Source organism: Carettochelys insculpta, chromosome 7, assembly GCF_033958435.1.
Source record: "Carettochelys insculpta isolate YL-2023 chromosome 7, ASM3395843v1, whole genome shotgun sequence".
Taxonomy (NCBI): Eukaryota; Metazoa; Chordata; order Testudines; family Carettochelyidae; genus Carettochelys; species Carettochelys insculpta.
Window position 1 is genome coordinate 38914894 of NC_134143.1, and position 22555 is coordinate 38937448.

General features: G+C 42.1%; 1 protein-coding gene across 3 annotated transcripts in view; it reads left to right on the forward strand.

Annotated features, from left to right (window-relative positions):
• The window catches only part of PAPSS2 (3'-phosphoadenosine 5'-phosphosulfate synthase 2), a 66340-nt gene that overhangs the window by 16959 nt on the left and 26826 nt on the right, over positions 1–22555 (forward strand). For all 3 annotated transcript variants that reach the window (XM_074999518.1, XM_074999519.1, XM_074999520.1), the window contains exons 2-3: positions 19670–19784; positions 22050–22285. In XM_074999518.1, the coding sequence (XP_074855619.1) occupies positions 19670–19784; positions 22050–22285 (351 nt within the window). The remainder of the gene's footprint in view (positions 1–19669; positions 19785–22049; positions 22286–22555) is intronic.

Here is a 22555-nt window from a genome sequence, read left to right on the forward strand (position 1 = left end):
GACCTTCCCCCCCACCCCTCCACTCTCTGATTTGTTCACCTTGATTATCTTTTTCTGATTTGTCCTCCTTGCTTACTGTTTTTGGTTCTCTGTGCCTTAAATATTGAGTCTGTTCTGGTCTGGCTATGGTCTGAAGAAGTGGGTCTGTCCCACGCAAGCTCACCTAGTAAACTATTTTGCTAGTCTTTAAAGTGCTGCTTGACTGCTTTTTGTTTTGATTTTCCTTTGGTGTTACAAACAAGTGAACAGGCAGCAGAGGCTTTGAGAAGGAGCACAACATGATATGCATCATTGCTTGAAAAATTCGAGGAATTTGGGGAAAGACTTTGTGATCTACAACTGAAAAGGCTGATTAAATTCCTTGTTGATGCTTTCACTGCTGAGTCTGGGTGCTTAAAGGCCCTGTTGGGCACCGATGAAGTAACCATGGAGCTTATGATTATTGAACTTTGTGAGGATGCTAACCTGAAGTCTTTTCTAAAAGACTGACCCTTGTGTTCTGGAAAACTGTACCAATGGATAAATATCCCAAAGTCAAATGTTCTGCACACAGACTTCTGTTGATGTCTGGTTCAACATATGTTTGTAAGTCATTTTTTTTTCCAACACCGAAACGTGAAAAAAAGGCATCAGTCTATTCTGATGGCCACACATGTGAAGGAATTACTTGAAGTGACATCAGCTGAATACAAGCTAGGTCTAAAGAGTATTGTTGACAACAAGGTTTGCCAGAAGTCCCACTGAGATAAAAAGTGCATCTTACAAGGTAAAGAAAAAAACAATTTGGTTTCCCTTATATCTTTTGAATAATCAGTTACTATTATAAAGTTGGAAATATTAATAGCCATTGAAGTTGTATAATTTAATATTGAAAAATCACACAGTTAATGTTGTATAATAAATATTATTATACACCTTCAACTCTTTGCATGTCCCAGTACATATCCTTGGGGGAATCCCGATGTTTACCTCTCTCCATTGTAAAAATTAATCTATTGTACCTTTCATTTCCAACCTTTTAAAGAGTTACTTACTGATCCAGGAGAGGACCCTCCCTCTTATTCCAAGACTGCTCACTGTGCTTAAGAGCTGTTGGTATGGGACTTTGTAAAGGCGTTCTGAAAGTTCAGCTATCCTTTATCCACTGGATCACCCTCGTCCACATTCTTGTTGACTTCTTTCAAGTTTTCTAATAGATTGGTGAGGAATGATTTCCCTTTATAAAAGCCATGTTGATTTTTATCTAACATATCATGTTCACTTAGGTGTCTGATAACTCTATTATTTACTATAGTTTCAACTTGTTTGCCTGGTAATGACTTTGGGCTTCATTATCATCACCATCATTAACAACGATGGTTTCAGCACCTGTTGGTGTCTGATGACTCTTTCACTGTTTTCCTTCCATCTTTCTCTGTCCAGTGTGGAGTGACTTAGTTTCTGTAGACTAGCTCCGCACCAATCTACTATGTCATCTGCCCATTCTCTGTGGGGTCTGCCTCTCCTATTCAGATCTGCTATTTAGCGCAAGGCAGAGTTGGTATCTCACCTGCACAGTTAGGTTGTAAAACTAGGGACCATCTTGCTCTGCTATAAAACCATTAAAATTAATGGAGTCACATTGGAGCTGAATTTGACCGTTTGATTTTTGTGTTGGCAATGTGGTCAAGACAGTTTTTTTTTTTAAATAAGTTAAATGACAGAATTGAGCAATTAAAACTTGGCATATTCAGGAGTCCTGGCTCCTGCTGATTTCTGAATACATGACCTCTGTTTTATGTTCCTAATCTCATTGTTCTTCATGGGTTTCATTTATAATTCTCCTCCAAAAGGCCTTTTATGTACATAAATACAAGAAGGTAATTGGCCATGTTTTTGTGGAGCATGGGTACTGTTCATGCCTTTAAATTGACTGACTCGTGCCAGGACAGGGAGTTCAGTGTGCCAGTATAACTGTACAGTAGAGTCTCAGTGGTTCATGAAATCAATTATTCGTGAGCATCTAGAGCAGCCGCATCCCTGGGGCTCCAGGCAGGAGTGCCGGCAGCTGCTGCTTCCCCTGGGGCCCCGGGAAGGAGCACCAGCAGCTGCTGCTTCCCCTGGGGCCCCAGGAAGGAGCACCAGCAGCTGCCGCTTCCCCTGGGGCCTGGGAAGGAGCACCAGCAGCCAGGGACTGCCATATTCATGAAATTCAGCACTCAAGAAGTTCCCAACATGGAACCCTCATGAATGTTGAGACCCTACCATACAAAATTCTAGGAAAGGCAACTGAGGCTGTAGGACAGATCACACCTTACCACAACAGGAACATCAGGTTTTATGGCAAGAACAAGTGAAAAACCCTGATACAGCTTGCTATCATATCATAGTAATCAAAACCCCTTAGTGTAGTTGTTCAAAGTTCAGATTTATGAAGCCTTAAGACTTCTTTCCAATTTGAGTGGAATAGTAAGAGATATAGCTGTTAGGTATAGAAAATAATGTGTAACCACAAAATAACTAGAAGCTGTAATTCAAACTTTTGGAGGGACATATTTGTTCAAAATTGAAATTCCAATTTAAGTATGCGTGTAAATTAGATTTCCCCTCTTCTCCACTTGGCATGTCAGGTAATTGTAAAGCTAATGTTTAGAAAGGAGAATAGTAAACAGAAAGTAAAGTTCACTTCTTCCATTATATGTTGGCATTAAACAAGGTGTAACCTTGTTTAGCAGCAAGGCGTTTATCTTAATCTCACATACCATTACAAATTAAATGATCTGTAAGTGGCATGTGATGCAGGGCCAAATTCTGTGCTGCCAAGTTTAAACAAATGTGCGTGCATAGCTATGGTGAAAGATAGCAGTGGTTTGTTTTCAGTGGGATGGTTGTAAGTCAACAGTTTCAACTTTAAATTCAGGAAAAGGTCAGTTCACATGAATCAACGTTTTTTTCTTAAAACCCTTAAGGTACCAGAATAATGGTAATGGCAACGAAGGGGCCTGTGGTACCTTATAGACTAACAGAAAAGTTTTGAGCATGAGCTTTCATGAGCACAGACTCACTTCATCAGTTGTTCGTTGCTGTTACAGATCCAGACTAACACAGCTACCCCTCCGATACTTGACACCATGCAGAATAATGGTGTGATCTCTGGTCCAAGACTACCCCATTAGAGCTGAAATGTAGACTTTCTCTATGCAGGGAACATGTCATTTTTTTTTTAATTTCTCACTTTATTACTTTTTTGGTTTTGAAAAGAATCTCAACAGCTCAAGCTAAAGTTAAAATTTGTACCTTCCACTTTATTTATTTTTCCTATTATATTGTGAAAGACTAATGCCCAGTTTGCCACATTCTGAAGGAGATGCTTTTCTTCCAGAGAAACTATAACAGTTTACAAACAATGTTAGTTTTATCACTTTTAAATTGGTTGCCTCTCATGGTTACTGAATTGCCCCTTCTATATTATACAAAATGTTAAAATAGATGTACTTATTGAATATTTATCTGCTCTATTCTGTTTTCTCTAGGGCTGGGTCTACACGTGCCCTTTCCTTTTGAAAGGGGCATGTTAATGAGCGGGTTTGAAAGATGCTAATGAGGCACTGCAATGATATGCAGCACCTCATTAGCATAATGGTGGCCGCGGTGATTTGAAAGTGCGGCTTTTAGAATCGCGCATCATCCGTGGAGACGGGACCTTCCAAAAGGACCCCCCCCAACCAGTTAAGGGCTTTTGAAAACTGGGGGGGGGTCCTTTCAGAAAGTCCTGTCATTGCAGCCCCTCATTAGCATCTTTTGAACTCGCTCATTAACATGCTTGTTTTCAAAAGGAAGGGGCACGTGTAGACACAGGGTAAGTTCTTATACCAAGCTCATCACCATAAAATCTGAGCATTTTTCACTTGTGTATTAAGCAACTTATATAACATGTCCCCTCTTATCATGAGTTAACCAACTTTAACATTGTCACTTGTCCCTCTGGACCAACAGGGATTTATTGAAAGTGATCCAGAGTGTAACAGGTTGCCAACCTTAGACCACAGTAGGTTTGAATTCCTGAGACAAAGCTTGTTATTTATATGAAGGGCATAGGGTAATTGTCAAAGTAGGGTTATTTGCAGAGCTAATGTAAAAGTGTTGCTTTTAATGAATAAGAAAAAAATGAACCACATCAGAATTTAGCATGGAATTTGTCAGTCACCTATGAGGTAGGCAAAATATTCACTGGATAAATCTTCTTTCACACAGCTGCCTGTCTTAATATAGGAAGAGAACAAAGTGTATCAAATAACATCTATCTATTCCATCCAGCCTTGCATAATCATCCTGAAAATGAGTTAAAGCACAAAAGTTACTCCTAATTTTATGACATCAATGAAAAAGTAGCATGATTATTGTCTGATAAGTAAAAGTTTTGTGACTTGGCAAAGTGAGATTTAGCAAGGCTGGTTTTAATCTCCTTTATTAGACTGTTTTCAAGAAAACATCACAGTATACTTTTGATTTGTAAGGTGAATGGAACATAAGGAAGTATTGCTTTCTTTCATTTTATAGAAGTTGTTTGTCTATACATGAACAAGATGTAAGAATGCTTGTGCTACATTTAAAATAAGAGCCATGCTATGGGATTAGCATTCTCGAAGACTGAAATATTGTTGAACACTGATATGAAAAGTCCATATGTTAGAAGAGTAATTTTGCCATTTCAAACTGTCTGTCTCTAAACTGAAAGACTTCTTATTTCAGGTAACCAGCAGCTCTGTTGGTCGCTTTAAAAGCTTTCATATTATGTTCATGGTAGAGCACGGAGATCAGTGTAGTAGTGCCAAAATTAACAAGCATAAAAAGTTAAATTGTGCCAAAGAGCAAATATGGTTTCACTCAGTTTGTGCAGAGCACAAATAATAATGAATAAAATAATGGGATCCCAGTTTAACAATCAATGAGTAATGCTGGCTGAATCTTTGGAATCAATTCGTTCTTATGCAGGATGTGCTGTGGCTCATCACTGTGTGGCTCAGCTAAGTGTAAGGCAGCCATTTAGCACAGAAGGGATTGACCAGAAATATGTCCAAATGATCCCCCACTTTGTTTAGGCATGGAGGGAATGAGAGGTAAATGTGTAAGGGGAAAAGAGGTTCGATTAGAAGAATCTGTGCTGCTAGGAAGAAGAGAGAAGGTCCTGTAGGTATCAAAGAGTGTGTGCTCTTCAGGGATTTTTCCTCTTGTACATATCCTGATGTACATGGTATTTTCCCCACAAATATCAAAACACCTCTGTATTTAGAGGATCATGCCCTCTGGACTTGCCACTCTTGCCCCACTAATAATGATGATCTCTCTGAACAGAAATGTGAAAAAAAAAATTGGGTCTAATTACATCCCTTCCCCTAGGTTGTTTCCATGGAGAGAATAAGTTCCATTTTGGACGTATTAGTCACTTTTGTAGTTCTTGTGTATTCAAGTAGTCTCACTGATTCTAGTGTTTTGGGAAGACAACTTTTCAGTTATCAGAGCCATGCTAAGTCTCTAGGATCTGGGGTTTGGCCATAATGACTAATTACTAGAGATTTAGGCCTGGCCTGTGCTAGGGCTACGGCTACACTAGAAGCTTCTATCAACAGAAGTTTCTGTCAACAGAGTGTCAGAGAGGTAGCCGTGTTACTCTGTGTCATCGAGAACAACAACAAGTCCTGTGGCACCTCCTGTCAACAGAGAAAAGTCAACATAACCTGTGTTGACAGATTTCTGCCACACACACAGGCTGGGTCTACATGAGCCCCTTCCTTTTGAAAGGGGCATGTTAATGAGCGGGTTTGAAAGATGCTAATGAGGTGCTGCAATGAATATGTACAACTTGTTCTGTCGACAGAGAACTGCCAGACTGCACTGCCCTCTGGTACCAGAAAATGGAATGGCAGCTCTGCAAACAGGGCTGCCCAGCAACTGGAAGCCTTCTCTGTCCACAGAAGTGTTATTCCTCAAATTTTTGAGGGATAACACTGTTGAGGCAAATGCAGAGTTCTGTCGAGACTCAGTCAACAGAACGCTTTTGGGTGTGTCTATACTTGGCCATAATTTTGAAAGGGCCATGCTAATGGCCAAATCGGAGAATACTAATGAGGTGCTGAAATGAATATTCAGCACCTCATTAGCATGCTGCTGGCCACAGCACTTCGAAAGTGCCGCGTTTCAATTGCGTGTGGCTCGTCTGCATTTTAGCACCTCATTAGTGTTCTCCGATTTGGCCATTAGCATGGCCCTTTTGAAATTTTGGCCAAGTGTAGACACAGCCTATGTGTGTAGACACTCCCTGAGTTATGTCGAAACAAGGCCTCTTCTGTCAACAAAACTCTCTAGTGTAGACACAGCCTAGGAGACTACATTGAATTTAAGGGTCTAAGATTGATTTGATAAACCGTCTACACCCCAGTGCTTAATAGATTTAAAGAAAAAAAAAACTGGAGAAAAAAGGTGATGGACTGTCCAGCATGAATGCATGACTCATTCAATACATTTATGAGCAAGGATACAGAATTGATTGAGTCACTGACTGAGAAATCACAATCAGTGACTTCTGCCTGAATTGAAGCTGTGCTTGAGAAAAAGTCAGTGAACCATGTACCTCCCCACTTCAACACCTGCTCCATTACATTACATGCCCTCCAATCCATACACAATACCTTCCCTTTTTAGAGGCACAGCAGTCCCAGGCCACTCCAGACACCACCAATACATGCCACCCTTACTCCATGCATTCTCCTTCCCTGGATGGGGCACTGCATCCATTGGCCACTCCAGGCACCATTGTTTGAGACTTCCTTCCACCTGTTCAGCCCAATCCCCACCTCCTGGCTCTGAGTCCCCCATGCAGTTGATGCCCCCCATACACACTTCTTCTTTCCACACATTTGGCCCCCTCCTCTCATTAGGGACCCAGAACAAGGGGGAAAGGCCATGGAGAGCCCTGTTTCATAGCCCCGCAAAATTAATACCCACCAGATGGCTAACCTTTGATGACTAACCATGACCTTATTATCCTTTTTTCCCTATACCCCCACTGTTCCATTAGTGCCCCCCAAATAAAAACATTACATTTTGGAAAAAAGACTTTATTTTATTGGTTAACATGCTTTGGGTTTGGGTGGGTGATGATGGATGGCTCATGGTTGGAGGTGGATTTCACAAAGGACAAGGAAACAGCATGGGCAGAGTGGGGAGGATACCAGTTAATTCCTTCACAGTCTTTCACTAACTTGGTTTTCAAGGCATGCCTGATTTTCAGTACCTCTTTCTGGGCTTCCCTGTTTTCTCTTGGGTTTGGTTGCTGATAATTTCTTGCTGGAAATAATCTCTGCCTCAGAACCCTGTGCAGTCATGAAACTTTTTCCCCTTGACTTACAAATGTTATAAAGAATACCATGTTATAAAGAATCCAATGACAAAGGTAGTATTTTCTTCATTGAGGTCTAAGTGGGTTAGAAGGCACCTGAACCTGGCTTTCAAAAGGCCAAAGGAACATTCTACTGCCATTCTGCACCTGCTCAGCCTGTAGATGAAGAGCTCCTTACTAGAGTCTAGGGTGCCTGGGTAGGGCTTCATGAGCCAAGGGAGCAAGGGGTAAAGCAGGGTCACCCAAAATTGCTATGGACATTTCCATGCCCTCAATGCTAATTTTCTGGTCTGTGAAGAAAGTTCCTCTCTGGAGCCTTGTAAACAGACCAGAATTCCTAAAGATTCATGCATCACACACCCTTCCCAACCACCCCACATTGATATCAATGAAACAACGTTTGGGCAATGTCCTGGGAGCAGTAGCTTGTAGGCCTTGCACAGTGGGCCTTGCTGCACATGGACTCCACTGTGCCTTGGGGATGGGGCTGACCATTGGTGTTCCCCCCCAGGGAATGGGCTAGTAGGCAAGTGGGGGGTACGTGGCCACAGAGGGGCCCACATGGGTGGAAGGTGAGCCAGGTACACTCTGGCCTTTTGCAGCCCTCCTCAGCACATCTGCAGCCCCCAGCACTGTCCACAGGGGCGGGTGCTGAGTGTGCCTGTGGTTCAGCCTGCATAGTGGGGGAGCATTCCTTGCAGGGGCCTCTAGGGGCAGGCCATTGCCTGTGTGGCTGGCCTGCCACAGGCCATGGCAGGGGTGGCCATGCCAGGGAGTGTGACATGCTGGGCACTTACCACAGGGTTCGAGGGGGATGTCCAGAGACACCTGGCTGGAGGGTGCCTGGCTGGACAACCCCAAGAGGATGGTGATTCCAAGGGTCCAATCCGATGACTCTACATCATCCGATGGGCTCTTGATCTCGGGCCCCAGCTGGCTAGTGTTTGTCCAGGTCCTGTTGGCCTTGGCTCCTCCTTTGCCACCACCACAGGGAGCTCCTCTGCCACCGTGTTGAGGACAGTTGGGGGGATGACTCTCCTTTGCCCCCCAGGAATCCGTGTAGCTCCTTGTGGAAGGGCAGGTGGCCAGCCCTGCCCCTCCATCCCCTGAGCACCTGGCAGTGTCCTGGGCCTGGACATGTCCTTGCAGAGTTCTTTTAACTTGGAGCAAACTTGCTTCAAGATCTGGACAGGATGGCCTCAAGTAGCAAGGCTGGTGACTAGCCAGCTATAAGCAAGTGCATTCCACTCTTGCCAGTGGTGGAGAGGATTTATTATGGGCTCAGTCCAGCTCCAACTAAAGTCAGTAGAAATAAAATACTTCTTGTCAATGGGAGTTGAATTAGGCTTGTTCTGCTATATCCTAGCCATTTTGTTTTATCAGTTTGTTCTTGAAAAATGTTGCAACTTTTGGCACAAATCCTGCAAAGACTAACACATATACATTTCCATATGCATACTCAGTAACCCTCACATGTACTTGGCTGCATGCACTGTGCGTAGATGTATGGGAGTCAGTGAAGCAACATACTGTGTACAAAGTTAAGCATGAATACAGGTCTTTGCAGGATTCGGATATTAAAGTGTAGGTTTGCTAGTCTAATGAAAAAGTCTTAGTCAATATTTGCATTGAAAGTTTCCCTTTAAATTTGCTCACAATTATGGGTATCATCACTTACCAATCATTTGTGAAATATGAATGGCTACAAGGTTGTTTCTTTTCTTCCGTAAGAAACATGGATGTACAACTGGTGTAATCCTCCTATTATGGTTCAAAGAATATTTCTCTGCTGACCTTGTGTGGGACACCAGGGTAATATAATCTCATAAGGGAGATCCTATCTGGAATAAATTGTGGCATTTACTGTCTGGTTCGTTTCCAGACCTTGAACATGAGCCACATATAATATACTGTGTTATGTGGAGGGTTGAGGGCAGGAATGAAGGAAATTCTAGAACTTGTGATACAGGTATAAAAATATTTTATCTCTCTAAACAAATGAAAAAACTGTTTTCTAATGACAAAAATTTTCCTCCCAAAATGAAGAGGATTTTTCCCATGGAAACGCTTGTGTCTTATAGGTAACTAAACCAATATTCCATCTAGGATTTCGCAGTGGTAGACAGAGTAGGGTGGGATCGCTATGAGCTCAGATATTTTTGGAACTCTTACGCTGAATAGTATCTTTCTTTGAGATAGGTCTACTTGTGAAGTAAGGTATTAGTCAATGTGATTAAGGATGGCAGAAGTGGGTCCTATGTGAATTAGTTTAAGAAAGATGATTTGTGCAGCTAATGGTTCAGACCAGTGATAAACTTTCAGATCCAGGCTGCTTTGTAAAGCAGCCAGTGCATTTTCTTAGCTGTTCACACATTGGGTCAGGTCTCAGTAAATATCCAAGAGGACTTGTTCAAAGGTCCTCAGATATCATTTTGCCGGTTAGGGGTAGAAAAATGTTCCATGCTTGCCCTACTCATATGCCTAGTAAAAATTACGATGTGGATACTTTTAAAAAAAAAAGAGAGAATATTACCTCTTTTAACCATTTTGTTAAGATGAGATAATAGTCTGTTTTGGGGACATCAGTTAAGAAAAAAGACTCGGTCTGAAATCAGCCTGTTCTCAGCTGGCAAGCTAAATCTAATTCCACCGACATTTGATCTGCAGCAGGTGGGAACTGCAAGTGGCCAAATTTGTGGATGCTCATGTAAATAAGGTGCTGGTGGCTCTCAAAGGGGCTATTTCTGCTGAACCACATGGAGCTTATTGCCAATCTCTGCATTAAACTCAGCCATCACTAGCATTGACTCTCTAGACACCATGATCATATTCAGCCATGAAACCTGGCACAAAACTATATTCAGGTAATCCACAGATCACAAAACCTAGGCTGTGTTTGCACTACCTCCTTACTTTGAAGGGAGGATGGTAAGTAGGGTGTCGGGAGATTATTAATGAAGTGCTGGGCTGCATATGCAGCACTTCATTAAGCTAATTCTCCCCTGTGGCAACTTTCAAGTATTAAGCTTCGAAGTGCTGGCTTGCGTGTAGCCGTGGCTAACCTGCCAGTACTTCGAAGTGCCTGGGCAAAATTTTGAGGAGTAAAAGGACTTTCAAGTTGCCCAGGCTCCCTGCCGCTGTCCCTTAGTTTCCCGCTCCCTGCCACTCTGGGAGCTGTCCTGTAAGCCCAGGAGAGTTGGGATCTAGGCGGCAGCCTGGTTTCTGCCTCCCCTTGACTCGCACGAAAATTCAAGTTATGCTGGGCTTTCAGGAACGCAACGCCCATGTAACTCAAGGGTTTACTGTACAATGCTTTGAAAAGATGAACTTGGTGCTTAAATTCATAACTTTGCTAGACACTAGAAATCATGAATTGAATAGAGATGCTAGACTTAAGTCTTATTGCAATGATTTATAATAATTTTTAACCCACTAACAGCCCCTTCCAGTTGCTTCCCCATCCCCTTCCTTTCATGCCTAAGACTGTCAGGGTAAGAATAGGCCACTTCACCTTAATGGTTGATTGAAGTAATCTAAATCATCTTTTCCATATTGTATTCCATGATGGCTACATCTACACTAAGAGAAATCTTCGAAATGGCCATGCTAATGGCCGTTTCGAAGATTACTAATTAGGAGCTGAAATGCATATTCAGCGCCTCACTAGCATGCCACCAGCCGCGTCTCTTTGAAATTGCCACGTTTCGCTGCCACGTGGCTCATCCAGATGGGGGTCCTTTTTGAAAAGACCCCGCCAGCTTCAAAATCCCCTTATTCCTATCAACATATAGGAATAAGGGGATTTTGAAGTTGGCGGGGTCTTTTCAAAAAGGACCCCTATCTGGATGAGCCGCACGGGAGCAAAATGCGGCAGTTTTGTAGAGCCGCAGCTGGCAGCATGCTAATGAGGCGCTGAATATGCATTTCAGCACCTCATTAGTAATCTTTGAAATGGCCATTAGCATGGCCATTTCGAAGTTTTGTGACCATGTAGATACAGCCCTTGTGACACTCTGATTTCCCAGATCTAAAGAAGAGGGTGTGTAAGCTTAAAATCTTCTCTCTCTCTCTCTCTCTCCCAGAAAGAATTGATGCAATAAAATGAATTATCTCACCAACTTTGCTTCTCATGAAAGGATTGGAAACATCTGTTCTTTTCCATTAAACTCTGTGGTCTCTTTGCAGACAGAAATATAGCAGATTGTGATTGGTAGCATCCTGGAGAGATCTAGTTGTATGACAATAGACAGGCCAGGAAGATCTAATCCAGCAGAGTGACCATTGTTGTTTCCATTCCATCTCCTACCTGCAAAGGTGTTATCCAGACACATGTGAATTTGGAGGTTACACTTGCCAGCTTTTTGATTACTGTCCTCAAATTTATCTGAAACTTTGTTCTTGTCTACGCAAAAACATTTTGATGTGTTTGGATGTAACTGAAACAGGGAGAAATGGAGATAACAGAGCCAGTGCTCAACACTGTTTGTCCTGATCTACTGACTGCTCAGTCCTAGGCAGCATTGCATTAGCTAACTCAGTAGCTGCAACATTATGCAAACATGGTAAAATTGTAGAATACAGACAAGGCCTAAATAGGCCATGTGAGACTTCAAGTCTCTAGTTTGGTTCCCTGTCCTCATGCCTCTTGGCTACTGAAGTGAGAGGCTTGTGTGCTCAGTCCTGCCATGTTATAACTGCGGACACTGACATTAAATTGCCCTCCTGCAGTAGAGTTTAGCATTACCATTGCTTTGGGGTGATGGAAGTTCATGACTCTCCTACAGCTATTGTTTTTGTCTAGCTCAGATTCAGCCTTCTGCATAGATTACATCTGAGTCTCATTTAAAACATTTACTGCGACATTTTAAGAGCTAAAAACTAAAACTCTTAAAATAGCTTAGATTCCCATTAAACTGATGCTGTGCTCTCTCCCTCCCACAAGCCGCACTACTGACTGAAACAAAAAGGTCAAGGAGCATTTTTTTTCGTCAGTGTTCACTCTTTGTTGCTATGAATTTTGGGTTATAATCTTTTCAAAGATTTGGCCTCAAGATGTCCATGTTTGACTTCTGGTGATGATATTCTTGGTTTCCCTCCAGTTGTTAATTTTTCAGGTCTGAATTCCCAGTAAAATTGTTGTCTAATTATTCTAGATTAAATCATTATTTCCTGATGAACAGTCTGTCAATTAACCCTAATAAGAAAAGTTTTGCGCTACTGTATGTCTGCTGTGTTTATCTTCTGCATATTTAACACCAAGAATTTTAACCTGTGTGTGTTGAAACTCTGCAGGGAGGGATTACCCTGGGTATGGCCATCGTGGGAGATTTTGAATTCTCCCAGAACACACTAACATTTCTAAAGGTCTTTTCTCTTTAAGAATGAGTCAGCTAAACAAGGACAAAAAATATGCAAGACAAAATAAAACAGGATTTTGGTCTCAGACTGGAATTTCCTGCAGGCTGTAGAACTGTACGTGGGCTGTACAATTTTCCAGGTACATTTCATGGTGCTCTGGGTACACACTTCTTAGGGAGTTTTGTGAGGTAAAAAATGGTGTTTGATGGATGGAGAGAAATAGCTCACCAACAAGCAATTTTTTCCATATTTTTTGTTGTTATTTCTATAAGATGTCCAGGTAGGTTTGTGTCATGCAGGCTAGTTCCACCAGAATTTAGGGTTACCATGTATAAAAAAGAGAACCACCTCTGAGAGGGAGTGTATCTGTTTACCAGCTCGCATTGTATTAATGGGTTATAAATTTATATTGTATATTAATACAACTTAAGTTGGTAGGTACCAATACATTCTCTCTCAGGGGTGTCCTCTTTTTTGAAAGGTCAAATATTGTAATCCTACACCAGATTAACATGCTGAAAAACTATTTTATACAATTATGTTTAACAAACAAGTTGCTGCTGGAGAGAGCAGAAATGTTATGCAGAAAATACAGACAGGATCTTTTTCAGGGAACCAGGCAGTATGCCATGTTTATTATAAGAGTAATTAATATCTATCTACATACCCTTTATACACACACACACACAACACACACACATCCCAAATGTTCTGCAGCTGCTGCATAATTACCAGTCCTGAGTTGGCAGCTTGGGTTCGTAGCTTGTGGCGGCTAACTGGCCAGGAAAGCCGGGCACAGGGAAGAGCCGGGTCTCTGTTGGGTGCACACCGATGCTCTTTGATGTTGCAGGCAGAACGTTACCCAGAGGTCCTTTCTTCTCACCCCTTCTTTTATAGGATACAGGCTAGATGTTAGCCTCTGGGTCCTTCTGTGTCATGCTGCCTCAGAGTCATGTCCAGACATGACTTTCCTGCTTGTCCTTAGTGGGACCTTGTTCTTTTGTCTTCGGGGTGGATCTTTTCTCACCTTCAGGGCGTTGTCTGGACTCCTTTAGCTTCTTCAGCCACTGGTGTCTGATCTTCAGGACAGGCTGGCTTTGAGGATCAATCATACATACCATAGATACCCCATTCACACATCTAATACAATTCTACAATTCACATCCTAGTCACTTAACTAGGCAAGGGTTCAGCCCCAAGAGAGCTTACAGAATGCAATATGGAGTCTGGTGCAGTATGGAGTCTGGTACAATATGGAGTCTGGATTTGTTCAAGTGATTTTACAGTTTATAACAGAACTAGGTATGAATTTGTACAAATATAAACTGATACAAATGAATAATCAACTTCCTTTATATAAATACGAATATGACTAATTAACTTTCTCTAATTGACCCTACAGTACAACATATTCCGTTTTGAAAAGATGTCATATTTTCCCTTACTTAAGTTTCCCGTGTAAGCAGTCTATCCTGTGTCCTTCAGGCTTCAACACTCCCTCACAATAGCTGTTCTCCTGTTCTGGTGTTCTAGGTGTGTGGAACAAGTTGGCAGACTAGGGCGATGTCTTAATGTTTTTCTCTGCTCACACACATGATTGTGCCACCTCTCGTCTGCGAATGCTGAAAAGAGCAAAGTGGTATCAGTCAGTAACTGTCATGGAGGGTTTGGGGAGTTGTACTTGAGGTCCAGTGTGCTATGCGTTTAGTGGAAATGGACTGATGTTTTCAAGTCCTAGAAGCACCCTAGTGGCTCTATTAGTAAGTACAGTTATCTACAGTGAGGATGTGCAAGTTGTGGGAATATTTCATTTTGGGTAAGAGGAAACTATGATTCTATACCAGAGGAGGTCCTGAAAAGAAACCGTACTAACAGCCTGGCTTCACGGGAAACATCAGCTGAGGTTTATGGTCAGGGGTTTTCTTTTGTTGTTTTAGGATTGCCAGTAAAGCTATGTTCCAGGAAGGGGTGACTTTGATCCCTCACAGAGGGTCTCTCTGCTCTGTAGAGATAGTCATTAGCTATTTATCCTGTATCTTTAAATTATGTTAAATTGTAGTGCAATGTAAACATAGCTGTTTATCTTTGGGAATAGTTAACAATTCTGACAGACTTATCTCTTGGATACCTTTATGCCTTGTGCATTTAGTGCTTGATCAAATGGCAGCTTGATGCTAAGGAATAGTTAAAGATGCACTACTGTGATATGTGCTTGGTACAGCCAAATGTTTATAGGTATATGTACAAGCAAGGCCCCAAAGACCATGAGATTGGATTGAAAACTGGGATTCTGAAAATACATATTAAGTGTTTACGTTTGCCTTATCGTTGTTCAACTTTAATTACACTCAGGTCATGTTTTCAAGCTTTTCTCTGCAAACACAAGGGCTAAGAATGTGTCTCAGAAAACCGAAAACCTGTGATTCTCACGTATTCACATGATTCCAGCATCTGTGGCTCTAAAGAAAAAAAACTAAGCTTTTTGAGACCTGCTAAAAGCATGACAGTTGATTAAATCGATTGGAAGTATTGCCGATCTCAGGTGTTTAAAAATTGAGTTAGGCTATCAAAAATGATAGGCTTATAAATCACAAGATCTTTAAAAATAAAGATTGTAATTCTTCTCTGAGTTCTCATTTCTGGGCTTTTGGGATACGCTCAATTCCATTTTCATGCTTTCCTCCTCAGCTGTGATGGCTGGAAATTTCTTTTTTAAAAACGAAAGCTGGGGCTCTCACATAATCACGTGATACACAGTATTTGGGCTTTGAAGCAAACAATAGACAATATGAGATGATAAAATTGCAAGAGTTAGCAACGCCCAGGTCTGTGTTTCAATGCTGTCTTTTCTGTCCAGCTAACAAGTTATAACAGATTCATCCATAACTGATTGATTCTTCAGTGGCATCTCTGTAGCCAAAAGTTATGCAGTACTAATACCTGGAGATGATGCCAGTTGAGGGCCTTATTTTTGAGCAGCTAATGTATGTCACTGTAGTGGGAACCAGTGCTGTGTTGTATTTTACTGGCCAGAGGCTGGTTCTTATAAGATGGTGGCGCTTGCTCGTTCCTCTAAACCATGGGGACATAGCAGCAGCAAATAACTGCCTTAAAAATGACTAAAGTACTTAGCCTGAGTTGTAGCAACCAAAAAAAGAACCCCTGAAAAACAACCCATCCTAACCAATGAAAGACTGCTGAGGGAGGAGTCAGTCCCTGGGAACCACGCTGCCCAGAGCAGCAGTTGAAATGGGAGGTGGGAATTGAGGCAGTAGGGGCTGTGAATTCACAGAAGAGATAGATCGTATCACCTGCTGTAGTTGAGACAGGAATCCTCAACATTTTTTAGCTTTGGGGTTTCCCATCCAGGCGTGAGATGGTGACATGGATGCAAGAATGGGAATTTTTTACTACTGGTAATTTTGGAGATTTTTAAAAATATAATTGGGCTGGATTTTCCACTCTGCTGCCCTCTGTGAGGCTGCAAATAAACTTAGGACAAGTTTACATTCACAACTGCATATATACTCAGTTATTGTCACTTGGATTTTGATGTACTTAATAGTACTTAATACTTAATAGTACATGAAAATCAGGTACCTGGAGGTCTAGGTTCCCATAAGTAACTGGAATTGCAAGTTTGCAGCCACAGTTTTAGACACAGAAATGAAGCCCAGTTTTTGGAAAATTTAAATCAAAACTTCTAAATTGGTATGAAAAGTGGAATACAGTAAATAAGTGTTTCTCAGGGAGGGAGATCTCTTTGTAAAGGCTGGAAGGCAATAACAAGAACAGGGTATAGTGAATCATTTTTCACTTAAAATTCCAACAGCCCACCAGGAGCTAAACCTGGTGGACTTTATTACCCATCTCAGCTCTACAGCTTCTTCCTCCCCACTCCACTGATTTCTTACACATGGAAAACATGAGCCTAAAAGACTACAGTTTGGCAAAGTTGTAAGTAACTGAAAACAAGTTTGTATAACATGAAATGTCGAGCAACTTTAATAATAGGCAGTACTGCCATCCCTACCAATAATCGCTGCCAGCAAACTGATTTAGAGAGAGAGAGAGAAAGAAAATGAGTGGTGGTGTGAAGTGAAATGCTTTTGCAATTTAACCAGAACTTAAATGTATGAAAATTTTCACACTACAGTTTAAGTATAAATGTGATTTACTCAAAAATGAACATTGCCATTCCAAGTAAAAGCCATCCCATCCTACTTTCTGAGCACAGATAACCCAAGTACAACACAGCCCCTGATATTCTTTGTTAAAGTGTCTGCAAGCTACTGGGAGACCAAGCAAGGAGATCTGTGACTTTTGGCAGTGGGAAAAGAGAGTGAGGCTACATCTACACTATGAGATAAATTCAAATTTATTAAAATCAATTTTATAATGTTTATTCAATTTTAAATATCCTCACTTCCCACAGGCTCCCAACAAATTCGACATATTGCTTCCACACTGAAATCACCAAACATCAACTGTTGCAACAGTGCATTGTGGGAACCTATCCTACATTTCCCTCAGCCCTGCCTTCTGAGCCAGGACCCAGGTGCAGCAGTTCTGGTCAGTTTACGGGCTCCCACTAGTACAGTAAAGCCTCCGTTTAATGGACTAATAGCGCGGAAGGGCTGTCTGTTCTTTGCGATAGTCCATTAAATGCGAAGGTTTACTCCCCATCCTCGCAGGTTCCGCAGCCCCAGTCCTATCCCAGCTTCCTCCCCAAAACACAACCTCCTGAAAACTACCCCCCCAAAAACACTCAAAAACATGCCCCCACCCCCAACAAAAACCGCTCTCCAAAAAAAGCCACTCACCTGCTCCGGTGGAAGAGCTGCTGGAGCCCGCTGGCTGGGGGCACCTGGTCACAGGTGGCCAAGGGTGCCTGCCCATGGGTGTCTGGCCCCCTGTGACAGGAGCCACCTGGCTGTGGGGTGCCTGGGCCCATGTAGCTCAAGCTGCGGTGTGCCTGGCCCCATGTAGCTCGAGCTGCCTGGCTGTGGTGTGCCTGGCCCTGCATGGCTCAGGCCACTTGGCCACTGGGTGCCTGGCCCTGTGTGTCTCAAAATGCCTGGTCCCACATGGCTCAAGCTGCCTGGCTGCTGGATGCCTGGCCCTGTGTGGCTCAAGCCACTTGGCTGCTGGGTGCCTGGCCCTGCATGGCTCAAGCTGCTTGGCTACTGGATGCCTGGCCCCACACAGCTTGAGGTGCCTGGCCGTGTGGTACCTAACCCCACACGGCTTGAGCCGCCTGGCCATGGGGTGCCTGGCCCCACAAGGCAGGAGTGGTGCAGCCCTAGTATTACAGCTCCCACTAGTAGCAGGAATCTGGGAGCCAGGTGCGGCACTCACAGCTTTGTGGGATAGATAGGGGACACTTGTGGAGGCTAATAATTTCGATCTTAAGACATGGTGCTTCCACACTGGCCTTTAATCAAACTTCTGTATTCGAGCTTGACACTAAACATGCCAGGTATCTGTGATATTGTAATCTCGATATTAGTGCTCCCTAAATAGAGCTAATGCTATTTTCAGGGAAGACAGCTGTGGTAATATCGAGCTAACTGCCTTAAATTCGAATTTATCTCATAGTGTAGACGCAGACTAAAAGTGTGACCAGTGGTCAAAGCCAGTGTTGTGGGAGAGTGGGAGTGGGGCAGCAGCCATGCGTCCCAGAATGCTGTTTGCTCTTCTTCCTGTTCCCCTTCCTGTCAGGGAGCAAGGGGAAATACATGACTTATGTGCCTCTCTCTCACTCCTGGCTGGTGAGGGAAGGTGCTTTCCCCTCACTCCCTGATAGTCAAGGGAATGGGAAGAAGAGCAGGTAGTGTCCTGTTCTGTACGGCTGCTGCTCCCTCCCCCAAAACGTCAACGATTCAGGATTATGTAGAGACATTGGCCAAAGAAGTGGCACTCTTAGTGCTTTAGGGGTGGAGTGAGGAGAGTTCTAGTCAGTGTCCTCTCGAGCTTGTTCCATCCATGTGCAGAACAAATTTTGTTAGGTGCACCAAGGCATGCACAGATGTGCGCCACCAGTACCTGCTGCCTGCTGTGGGAAGCTGGGGATACTCTGCGGATCATCTGCATGGCACCTGTCTCTCTTCTCGGGGGCCACCCAAGCTCTCAGCTTAAAGGAACACTGATTCTATCCTTTTGACTTTAGGACAATAAAGTACTATTTTAATTGTTTAGATAATGTGAGTCGTTTAAGCAGTAATTTTATTGGATATAAGACTTAATTTAAGACATCAGTTTAAATTTAGCGTTCTTATCAAGTAAGTTGACAGCTTTAAATGATTTTCATTATGTAACTAATTACAGTTGTGCTTTGCGAAGGCACAGTGTTTAAGAAAAAATAGAAAACATAGTGAGTGGGTGGTTTTCATACACATTTGCTTTTTTATGTGGTGCATGCGCATGAGGACAAGTCAGACCCTTAGAACACCCTATCTGTAGCAATCCATATGTAGATTAAATTTCATATCATCTTTAACAGGAAATTCCTGCTACACTCACAGTCAGTGGTAATGTATACAACTGCACTGGCCTGATAGGCTTGAAATGAGGGAATCAAAGTTAAAAAGCAACTTAAAGAAGACTTGTATTGATTTAAGTCCATCTAAAACCAAAGACAGACATTTTAACTGAAAAAAGGAGGAGTTCTGTGACACCTTAAAGGTGAAAAAATTTATTAGGGCATAAGCTTTTGTGGGCTGTAACCCACTTTGTAAGATGTAAGTTAAAGCTCTTCACTATTTATTCAGAAGCAAGTAACAACTGCAAACATACTTTGTGTTTTACTGAAAATAGCCTCCTTTTTAAAACTGAATTTGAATTTTCTCCTCTTATGTTAGATACCCTAGGATTTTTCTGTTTTGCAATATGAATCAGTAAACTTTTGGTGTTTGTTTTTGGGGCGATGTGTAGAATGTCCAAAGAGCCACGAACATTGTATATCAAGCTCATCATGTCAGCAGGAGTAAAAGAGGCCAAGTTGTGGGTACAAGAAGTGGATTTCGTGGCTGCACAGTATGGCTAACAGGTATTTTAAGTCTTATTGAGATGTATGTGTATGTATGAGTTAAATGTGTTGCTCTCTGGTCTTGTATGAATTTTCAGTAACTTGAAATTCATGTATATATGTCACTAATCAAAGTAGAGCTTAGTCAAAGGTATAACTAAGTCTGTTTATTTCAGCTTAACCTACATAAACTGATACTAATGGGACTCAGAAAATTTTTGTGTCCTGGATACAAGAGTGAAATTAAAAAAAAGTTTTCCTAGGATTTTAAAAAATATCCTGCCATATGAGATACGTACTTTGTATACATAGAGAATAAATAATGCTTACAGTGTGAGTTACATTATATTTGTTTCATGAAACTTTTGGGGAGAGATAGCTTTTCCTCCCTCTCTTCCAGTTTTTTTCTCTTTAGGGAAAAAACCTCCCTCCCAGGTTATGTAAAGTCACAGTCGTACTCTGTACACTGTTCATTTATGTTTGCACAATCTCTTACTACTATTCGTCATTTATCAGGTTTGTTTGCAAGGTAAATTTTCTTTGGCAATAGGAACATGGGAAAATACACATTCTATAATGTTCAGAGTGTAACTTGATTTTAGGTTCATATAATTTTGCAAAGAAACCATTTTATTAAAAACAGTTTAGTTTTAGAATACCAACCTTTAAGTGAATGACTAAATCAGGTTAAGATTATTCACAAAGTTCGAACTCATCCAGTGTTGATTGTTCCCTTTCTTGTATAATTTATAGGTACTGTATGTGAAGTCAAAAAGCAGTCAAGTAGTACTTTAAAGACTAGCAAAATAGTTTATTAGGTGAGCTTTCGTGGGACAGACCCACTTCTTCAGACCATAGCCAGACCAGAACAGACTCAATATTTAAGGCACAGAGAACCAAAAACAGTAAGCAAGGAGGACAATCAGAAAAAGATAATCAAGGTGAGCAAATCAGAGAGTGGAGGGGTAGGGAGGGAAGGTCAAGAATTAGATTGAGCCAAGTATGCAGACGAGCCCCTATAGTGACTCAGAAAGTTCCCATCACGATTTGAACCATGTGTTAATGTGCCAAATTTATGTATGTGAAGTGTTTGAATTTTATTTAGTGATATTTCTTTAAAATATAGAGTTCTTACCATAACTTTCTATTGTTTCACGTGTTTAGTCAATCATTAAAGAACAAGATAGTTTATCAGTTAGCCACTGACTATGTTGTCTTATGTAAATCGAAGTGCTCCTGTTGAAGCTGGCCTTTCTGTCCTGACTCCTTTCCTGGAGCAGTCTCCAGTGCATGGATGTGAACCCTCTTTCAAAGAAGAGGGGCTTGGATGCCACCACAGAATTGTCTTTCCTTTTGCTCAGACCTCATGGACTCACTGCTCTTTGTGCACTATAAGGTCCATGCAGAGCAACTGAGATGCAAGGTGGTTGGCCAGTAAGGTGACATCTACACGGCACCCTAAACTTGAAAAAAGGTACACAATTTGCTCAGTGCAAATTGCATATCTTATTTAAAGTTCATTTTGAAATAGGCTAGTTTGGCATTTAGTGCTGTCTAAACAGCACCAAATGTCAAAATAATGCTCGATTTTGAAGCCTCCCTTAATCCTCCTGCAATGAGGAGTACAGGAATGCTGAAACAGTGCACCTGGTAATTTGAAAAATATTTTGAAGTAACAGAAGTGTTTCAAAGAGTCCGAGTAGCTATTCTGGGATACCGAGGTATCCTGAAATAGCTTTGCTGTGTAGCTATAGTCTAATGGAGCTATAACCTCAGCCCTTTGATTTTTCAGAAGACAGTAGGCTTCCAGGTGCCGTATTCCACTAACTGGCACAGCCCAGTGAGGCTACCAGGGTCTCCACATGATGGCCTCCTCCAGATCCACTGGTATTTGCCAGGTTTGAGTGCACCTATTTCATAGGAGAAAGAAGGGGACCAAGTACTCTGTTCTCCCCTGAGAGAGGGATATGAGAGAGTGTTCACGAGGATTTCCTCACTGAGTTATCCTGCTTGTGAAAAATCCCATTCTTCATCTCCTGTACACGAGGAGATTTTCAGGGCCTAGCTGTACAACTGCTCTGCTCTTCTCTGACTTACTGTCTGTCTCCTGCCACTAGTCTATCTCTGATACCTAACCTGTTCTTTCTAGGCTATATTTTCATCTAGGGGTTAATGTTTAATTACTCATAACCAGTAATTAATTAGATTACCGTTTAGTTTTCTGTCTTTCATACTCCGGATGGATCTCAGTGGATCTTGGTATGCCTTGCTTGTCCTCTCTAACAGGTCTTTCTGGTGCTGGGAAAACAACTATTGGGTTTGCTCTGGAAGAATACCTGGTGTCTCGTGGCATGCCTTGCTACTCTCTGGATGGGGATAATATTCGTCATGGTCTGAACAAAAACCTAGGGTTCTCAACTGATGACCGTGAAGAAAACATCCGCCGTGTTGCCGAGGTTGCCAAACTGTTTGCTGATGCTGGTCTTGTTTGCATAACTAGTTTCATTTCCCCTTTTGCAAAGGTAAACCTGTATAATATTATTCTGATACTAGCAGATGTACTTGGTATTGATTGGGTACTTGTGGGGGCTCAAGGCAGGGGTTGGAGGTGCGGGAGTTAGGGCAGCGGGTTGGGAGTCATGGTGGTTCAGTGTAGGGAGTTGGGGGAGGTGTTGAGGGGGTCCCATGGTATTGGGAGTTTTGGAGTATAGAGCCCAACCAAAGGAGCCCAGAGACCAACCAGGGCTTTGCAGCTCTACTGGCAATTCCTCCTTGGGGTAGGGAGCACAGCA